The 9,494-nt window shown below is 32.8% G+C and overlaps 1 protein-coding gene across 2 annotated transcripts in view; it reads left to right on the top strand.

The window, feature by feature from the left end:
- The first annotated feature begins 7,115 nt into the window (after positions 1 to 7,115).
- The window catches only part of LOC126894488 (uncharacterized), a 4,419-nt gene continuing 2,040 nt past the window's right edge, over positions 7,116 to 9,494 (top strand). Inside the window, exons 1-3 of one of the 2 annotated variants that reach the window (XM_050665551.1) lie at positions 7,116 to 7,277; positions 7,576 to 7,620; positions 7,862 to 7,994. In XM_050665551.1, the coding sequence (XP_050521508.1) occupies positions 7,170 to 7,277; positions 7,576 to 7,620; positions 7,862 to 7,994 (286 nt within the window). In that variant the 5' untranslated portion in view covers positions 7,116 to 7,169. Of the gene's footprint in view, positions 7,354 to 7,575; positions 7,621 to 7,861; positions 7,995 to 9,494 lie in introns of both variants that reach the window. The other variant, XM_050665552.1, reaches the window with a different exon arrangement.

Here is a 9,494-nt window from a genome sequence, read left to right on the forward strand (position 1 = left end):
TATATATAAGTGTCAGTATGTCTGGAACACTTTTAAAAGTTAAGTTGAAAAATTAAATTTTTTGTAAAAAAGTTGTCATTTTGATTCCAAAGGGTCAAATGTATAAAAAAATATATCAAATAATAGGTATAGACATCATGCATCTATAAAAAAAATTATATTGATTTGGTCATTTTTGAAAAAGTTATGGAATTTTTAAGTAAAAAGATAAGATAAATAATTTTTTGACGTATCGTTGAAAGAAATCGGTTCGGTGAGAGCTGAGAAAAAGTGGTAGTAGACACACGCACACAAAAAAAACACATCATAGTACAATTGACATGGCACCACCTTACACTCTAGGCTGGCGCTCACCTGTGTCTCTCTCTATATCAGCCGTCCAGCTACTAATCGGACCGCTGACCGTCCCGCTCCTTCATCCTACACCAGTAACAGAGTGTCCGACGTGGCGAGCACGTCTTTCGAATCACCCAGGCATCACCTACTCATCCGGGCTATAAGAAGCTTCCACCTCTGACATATGTCGGAGTGAGCGCATCAACCGGGCCTTCAAGGAGCGGAAAGACTGCGAGAGGGAACCGACTGTCCGTCCACCAGCCACACCGGCGCCTCCAACACCAACGTCCATGAACTCGTGCACTCCTGCTGTCGGCCATCGTCCGGACCGCCAGTTCCACGCAGCCCTCAACAGTACTGACGTCGGGACCTGTCCTCATGGACATCGACGACATGGGCCGCGTCGTGGACGTCCTTACGGCTCCATCCTCTTCTGATCCTCCTCCTCTACCTCGTTCCCCTTCTGAAAACCCTCGCCCCGAGTAATCGGGCGAGGCGTTTCCTTCCTTTATCTCCTCGGTCCTTAGGTCATCCGTAGGTTACGGATGACCTGACCAAATAGTCTACTCTCACTTGCCAAGGAGACTGACTGTTTTAGTCTTATACGGTAAGTGTCAAACGCAACATCAATGATCATCCACACACAAGACACATGGCGGTAAGTTACAATTGTTTATAACTACTATGTATGATGTGACATAATGTTTACAAAAACCGCCCGGGTCAGAAATACACTGACGGCTTGGTGGGGGAGAGTTGACATGGCACCGCCTTATGCTCTAGTGTGGCGCTCACCGGTGTCTCTCACGATATCAGCCGTCCAGCTACTATTATGACAATCGGTTGTCATCGGGTATCTCCCCGGCCTTGACACCGTGACAAGGCCATCGCCAAATATGAAGTACTGATATTGCGTTCTGTTGTTTTCCGACGTTAACCTCGAGTGGTTAGTTCGATATTTTGTTTTCTTTTACGCTTAAGTTTTTGTGCGTTTTCTCCGCTTAAGTTTTACGTCTTCGCTCCTAAAATTATTTTTGCCGTTGACTGTGTGATATCGATATCTATACATATATAGATATAGTCGTTAGTATAATTAAACGGCAGCCCAATTAAATAAGGGTGTCTAATATAACGTTTGTTTACGGTAGCGCTAATACTTTTCACATCATCGCAATTAGTTCGGTTTACTGTAAATTTGTGATATTTCATTATATATCAACTTGTGCGCCTGGACTATTAGATTACGCATTACAATTAATACCTTCTCAGATTCGCATCGAAGCTAAAAATCGGTAATATTCAACATTTTTTCAATATTTTTTAATTAAATCTGACATTACCTTTTGAAAAATAGACGTATAGAAACAATTTTTTTTATAAATATATTAGGTGTTTACATATCATTTAGTATATTTTTTGTGAAAATTTGAACATTACCTGTCCACAAGAAGTGTTTTAAATGGCCACTTTTTTACAAAAAATTAACTTTTTCAACTTTACTTTTGAAAGTCTTCCAAAAATCTATTACTAATAAGACATTTCAATATCTTAAATTAAAGCTTATGTAATTAAATTTAATGTATCAAACGAAAATTTGCGGTCATAAACGTAAGAAACGCCGACCAGCAGTGTTTTAAATGGGCAATTTTATGTAATTACAACAAGAATAAAAAAAATAAAGGTCAATGGAATGCAGGTTACATTGATCTGGAAAAATCCACAAATATACGTTTTGATGGCATTGAATTTCCTACACCATTGAAACAAATTATTCGATTTGAACGTAATAACCCGTTAATGTCGGTCAATGTGTTCGCGTTGGACGATAAAAATAACGTGTATCCGTTGCGTATCACTAAATCGCGTACGAGCACCGATCATGTTGATTTACTTTACGTTACCAAAACTGTTACCCGTGGGAAACAGCCATTATTGTTATATATCGAATTTCTCGAGACTCGAGTCAAAACAACGAATTGAGGACAGACGACACGAGTACTATTGTAAACGTTGTTTAAACGTAAATCGTTTTCATTACCAATGCTCAGCTTACCATCCATATGCATTCTAGGACCGTATTGTTTATCTCTCAATGGATTTTTTGTCCACTGTTCCATAAGATGTGCATAATATAACTTTGAATAGCTATTTTCTTGTTGCTGATGCTGAAGCTGCTATTGCACATTAACAACATTGGATATCCTATTCAATGGTTCTATTATTGGCGCTAGTTTTTTCTGAATGCGAGTCAACGACTCTGACTCACCACGACGCAATTTTGCATATTTTCGTCTGACATTGTCCCGGGCTTGGTCCAACAGTTCCATCTTTGATTTCTTGTCGGCGGTGTTAATATTGTCCGTACGTGTCCAACCTGTATCTGTATCGACCACTATTACCATAAAATTCCGTACGTATCACTGCGAATCCGTATTTATCGTTTTTCCAACACTGATTGCAAAACTCTTTGAATTCGTTAGATTTCCAATCACAACACACGTACTCGTCGTATGCATGACGTTGGTTGATTTCGTCTTGTCGGAACAACACCACCACATCTGCATTGTCTCGTAACATTTGTTTTTGTATGTGGGACAATGTCTGTGAGAGAAAAAACACACCAACTCTTCTTTTGTGTCGGCCACGCGCAAAATAATCGCACATTACGTTTTGTTTTTCCATAACCACGTCGTCGAAAATAAACACTGAATTTGGCAGAACAGTGTCCAATCATTTAGTTATCAAAATTTAGTTTTAATCATGAATTAGTTGTGCGGACTACAATTGTGTAACAAAAAAATTTTAAAACTGGTTAGAATCAAATAAATTATTTTAGATTATAATAAAATAAAATGTATTTAATAAATCAAATTTTTGGCAAATTTTCACCAGTTTATCGATTTTTGAAATAAATAAATACATCGAAGGGTTAAAAAAATAAATTACTACTAAAAAGACGAATGAAAATTTTATTTGCTCAACAAATGTAATCGTAATTTTACCATTCAATGCAAGTACCATATATATATATATATATTATTTTTAATTTATTTCGAGTTATAGTAAACAAATTTAATTTATGAAAAAACTTTTTGAAATTTAACAGTAATATAGATTATTAAAAATAAATAGATTCATTGAACGTGAAGACATTATGATAATTTTAAAATTTTACTTACAATTCAGTAACTGTTGAAAATGCACAGGAATAGCCATGAAACACAGTTGTAGATGATGGAGAGCACCATAAAAAAACCAAAAAGTGAATGAACAGACAATGGGTTATTTCTACAGTTATATAATAAAATTTATATTTTTAGGCACAATAAAGTTAATTGTTTGGGATAAAAGTCCCTAGGAATTCAATATCTTACTAGTGGGGATCAATAAATTCCTTACATAGATATTATTGTTTATTTTACACAATGTTGTAGATAGCAAAGTAAAACGTATTTTAACGTTAAAAAAACGTATAGAATATTGACTGGATGTAAGGGTTTGTGTGTAAAAGATAAAAACACGCGAGTATTAGCAATATTTTTGTTAATTCTCTTTTAAGTTAGAAAATAAATACATATATACACATAATTTGAATACAATAAAGCTGATAAAGTCACACGTGTCTGATTTATTGTTGATTTGAATACTTGTAAATACAAAAACCCTTTTAGATTATACAAATTATAAATTTAGTAGTATAATATGTTTTTTACTAAATCAAAAATTGATATTTTTATTTATTACACACGGTACCTTTTATACAGTTTCATATAACACACAAGATACAATATTAAAAATTTTTATTTATTTTTCAAACTACAATACTATATAAGATTAACAAATAATAGTAGTCTTATTTCATTATTTTATTATTTGGGATAAATAACTGTCCTTTACATAACAATGAGTACAGCTAGGAGATCAACGTACATGTTCTACCCTTGGGTCGTCTTCATCATCCCAATCTTTCAAACCTTGACTGCAGCAATAACATAACATTTGATCATTTTGTCCATTACCTAAAAATTATATACACTTATAAATAATGTATTTGAATAAATGTACCAATCATAATAATGCATTCAATACTATATAGTCCCATACCTATGTATAAAAATCCAGCATCACAAAGTCCTGATATTTTTGATTCCAATTTTTTTGGATAGTTTTCAAAAGTCTTTAAACGAGTGTTATAATCGGCAAACTCTTTGTGTTTAGGGAGTTTAATTCTAGGCTGCTGATCATTAGACGTCGAACAGTAAAATCCACAAACATCATATCCTAAACGAGAAAAATGGAAAAGTAATTTCACGTAAAATTAGTTTCGATTGTCATATCATACAGTTTTTATTTCTTACCTGAATTTTCATTGAGACGATTTTCATACCCATTATACGTTTCTTTTCCACTATCCATTTTGGATCAAATACACATCGATAGTAAACGTATGACCGTACAACAGCGTAAGTCGTAAACAAAGGAATGATTAAACTGAGCAAATTAATTTTAGAAGGACCTTAACACGAACCGAAATAATTTGTGTGTAAAAAACACGACCAAAAAAAAAAACATTTTGTTAACTTTGTAGAAAAAATTATTATGGTCTGTTTTTTTGGTAGATATCAACACGTATAAATACTACAACTCTTTTAGATTTTTGAAAAATCTATTAGTGTATTAGTATAGTACATTTTCTACATTTGTAGAAAATGTATCTATATTTGTAGTACAATATCAGTTGTAATATATATAATACAATCCTGAAAATAATTTTAAAAAATATTAGTTATCTTATTTTGTTTGTCTGCTATTTTGGTTAAATAACACCCATTGACATTCAAATGTACGTTCATTCAACTGTTTTGATACGTTTTTCCAATATAAAAACACTATCTTCGATTGTTATGTAATCTCGACCGAAAGCGTCCAAACGATTAGTTCTTACAAACAAATTATTTTTTTGTCGATGTCATCCGCATCTTCGTATCCGCTATCGCTGTCGCTACTGTTAACAATCTGATATCTGCTGCTGTCAACGGTTTGTGTGAAATGCAGCAAAATCAAATAGGTTGTTGCAGCCGTTATACAAANCTATCGCTGTCGCTACTATTAACAATCTGATATCTGCTGCTGTCAACGGTTTGTGTGAAATGCAGCAAAATCAAATAGGTTGTTGCAGCCGTTATACAAAAAAATAATCCGATACGCGAAGCGTCCATCTATTTAATATGCTCCCACAACGTTTCGACTGTTGTGCTGCCGCTGACACTGTCCATTGTGTTTGGTGTACAAACGTACGGTCACTTTTGATGTCATCAGGTTACTCGTAGTTTAGTGGTAAATATTTCATGTGATTGACGTCCACCGCGGAAGGATACTACAATAATATTGCAGTCACAATTGTCACCTTTGTTATAGATTCCTTTTACTATAACTAACACATTAATTTCAAAATCAACAGGCGATGGCTATTTGTACTGTACAAATAGTACGCATCAATAAAAACCGTATATTATATTTCAATGTTTCAAAAAAAGGGTATATAGTAGTACACACACAGCACAGGGTCAATTCTGTAAACAACAAACGACCTTGTAGTAATTCTATGAGATATTGCGCCTACGCGTTACGCACGTGTTCGGTGTTTTTATCAAACACAACAACTGTCGGAATGTCTGGAATGTGTAGTCGAACCACATAGAAGGGGTGTTTATCATTTACGAAATATCGACTTAAACTTAAACCACACCGTCGGGGGTGAATTGGCTCGCCGGTATATAGGGTTGTGACATATCAAACGCACGGACTCGACGTGTACTATACACACGTTTAACCATTTGCGTGTAGGTACTCTGGAAAATGAACTTTCTTTTTTGATCAACCCGACATCGATTTGACAGCTGTGGAATCCGACGATGGAGTTAAGGCGCGTTCGATCGGTCGGTGAAGCGCCGCCCGACGTTGTAGTACTATATAGAGTCGTGCATGACAGTGTTATTGCCGACGGCACAATCACGACGTGATAGGGCATGTCATAGGGCTCACGTTATCATAGCATAGAGTAAGTCATAAGGCTTATGTANGTTATCATAGCATAGAGTAATGCATGAGAAAATGAAGTAGGTTCAGGTATGACGTCATAGAGCTTACCTTATATCAAAGTTTAGGTATGACGTCATAGGGCGCGAAATTATTATTATTATTATTATAATGTTAGGACATGTATGGATTCGACGGTGGAGTTAGGACGCGTTCGCACCGGTCGGGCAAAAGCGTCATAGCGCAAGACACAATCACAACGTAATAGGGCGAACAGGATCCATCATAGGGCTTATGTTAGCACAGAGTTTAGGTTTGACGTCATAGGGCATACCTTATATCAAATTTTAGGTGTGACGTCAACAAAGAGCCCACCATAGGGCTTACCTTAGGTCAGTGTTATAGTCTAACGTCAACCAGGGCCCACCATAGGGCTTACCTTAGGTCAGTGTTAAAGTCTAACGTCAGCTAGGGGGATAACATCATAAACTGCACTTGGATGCACCTGGATGCAGCTCCAACAGGCACCGTGGCCAGGGGGTCAGGTGTGACGTCACCATGACGGATTGTATCTCACCTGTTCACCCATTGTTTTCTAGGAACAATAGATGACGTCATTGTCTGCACCTTTGAAGGCCCGTACCTGCCATACATATACTATTGATTTTGATTATATGCGTTGGACTGCAGTCAAAGAAAAATTACCTGACATAGTTTTTTTTTACTTTAAAAAAGTGTGACTATTATTTTAGATGTCGCATTAATACACTTGAATCTACAAACACAAAATTAAAATGAGTTTTAAGCTTCCTATAAATTTAATGCTGATGGTTTTAAAACACTTAAATATACTTCAAAATATTGGCACAAATTGTAACAAAAGAGCAAGAATAATTTTAATGGTAACTACATATATAATAGTTTAATGTTAAATATTTTGAAAAATAGTTCAATGGTTTACAATTAATAAAATATCAGGTCTGAGCAAAAACATCTTTTATTTGTAAATTTTATTTATTTTCAAATAATCGTCTAAAAAATGTACAATGGTTTCATAATTTCAGTATTATTTCAAATAAATACTAAGTTACTAATTGGTGACACTTAAATTAAGTTACTATCGTTAATAGTGTTTTAATTAAAAATTGTTTGTTTCTTTAGCATAATATTTTAAAGTGGATATTATTATATTATTTACAGTTAAATAAAATGAAGATCATATCATTACAATTATTAATTATAATGGTAAGAACCATGACATATTTATCTTAATTAACTATTTAAGTTATGAATCGTGATCTTAATATATGAGTTTATTAAGCTATTCTATTCAAGAAAATTTCACTATAGCTCTAGTTATTTTTGATCGTATTATTGACTTGTCTGGATTTCTAGATTAAAAATCATTTAAGATTATCAATCATTGTTATATATATAAGTAATAATATAAACAAAAGATCTCTGATATTTTTATTATTATTTACAGAAATTGATATACATTATATCAGCTTGTGATTCGTATAATGGACAACATTTATTAAACTTTGAATTGCCAAGAATTCTTCTTCATAATTGTTTTCACGTTCAAAATGTTGGATTACACTTAATTGAAGAAAATGGTAAATAATTATACATAAATAATATAATATGTCAAATACTAGATTTTAATTAATTAAAAATTGATTAGTTATATCTTATTAAAGGAAAGAATACATTTTACCACCCCATCGAGTTTTTTCAATTTTTTTTTTTTTTAAACGTGTATTTTTCAATGCTTTTTTCAAAAGTGTTTGAAAAAATTGTCGGAAAAAATTGGTTCAAAAGTTATAGCTTTTTAAAGTTGAAACGTCAAGAACTAAAAATAGCTCAACAATAGTTTTTTTTTGTTAATTTTTGGGATTTTTTCTCATGATACTATTGTGAAACTGTAATGATGTAATTATTACATAATATCCTCATTCTAAAAATCCTAAAACCAAAATTAACTTTAAAAATAAGGATTTTCCAAATTTTTTTTTTTCAAAACTACGCACATCAAAATTACGCAATACGAAATAAAAATGGGGTTTTCATAAAATTTTATATAAGTGATTAGGTAATAACAAGAAACTCAGTTAATTCAAGTTGAGCAAAAAAAAAAAAAGACCACGATGTGGTGTTTTACTTAGAATTGTATATTATGTATATCAATTAACACTTGTTGAAAACAAAAAAAAATACTATTACATTAGATATTGAAATTTCAGTATTCATCTTGATACCATTTAAAATAATTGTATCTTTGTGGGTCCGTACGCGATTTTGCACAGCAGTAATACGGTCTGTCCTTATTACTTCCTGAACTAGTAATGCATAATGATGCTTGGGTATGACAATTACAGTTGTGATAATCTTTAGCCATGTATTTAAAGTATCGACAACGCGTCGGATCAGTATAATCTTTACGACACACGACAAATTGCGTGTTACTCGATTCTAAATAACTATTAGGTTTATCCCGAATATTTACACTTAAACCACAATGACATTTGTACAAATTTCCATCATACATCCATCGGTTCATAGTGAGAAAAAATAACTTAAATAGAAAAATAATTAAGCTGTAATCTATTGGTAAACTACTAAGATTAGACTATAGATTACATCGTTTATTTTTCAATGTTACAGAAACAGTGCATCATAATCTTTGTTACCAACTGTCAAATATAAAAACGTATTATCATAATTTAAATAAGGCAAAAATTTTATAAATAGTTAGAATTGAAACTGATACTGTATGTATATTAATATAGTCTAAAAAAACTAAAAAACACGCTTTTAAAGCACATCGAACTAAAAAGTTANAAATATAGTTTAAAAAACTAAAAAAACACGCTTTTAAAGTACATCGAACTAAAAAGTTAAAAATAATTTTTAAAATAATTATGAACAAAAAATACTAGTATTATTGTGATAAAAGCGTCAGGCGCTCAATATACGAAAAATATGGCACAAAGCACCCACGCTTTTATCACAATAATTCTACTACTTTTCGTTCAATATTGTTTTAAAGATTATTTTTAACTTTTTAGTTCGATGTACTTTAAAAGCGTGTTTTTTTAGTTTTTTAAACTATATTT

This window comes from Daktulosphaira vitifoliae, unplaced genomic scaffold (genome assembly GCF_025091365.1).
Source record: "Daktulosphaira vitifoliae isolate Bord-2020 unplaced genomic scaffold, ASM2509136v1 Scaffold_1, whole genome shotgun sequence".
NCBI lineage: Eukaryota > Metazoa > Arthropoda > Insecta > Hemiptera > Phylloxeridae > Daktulosphaira > Daktulosphaira vitifoliae.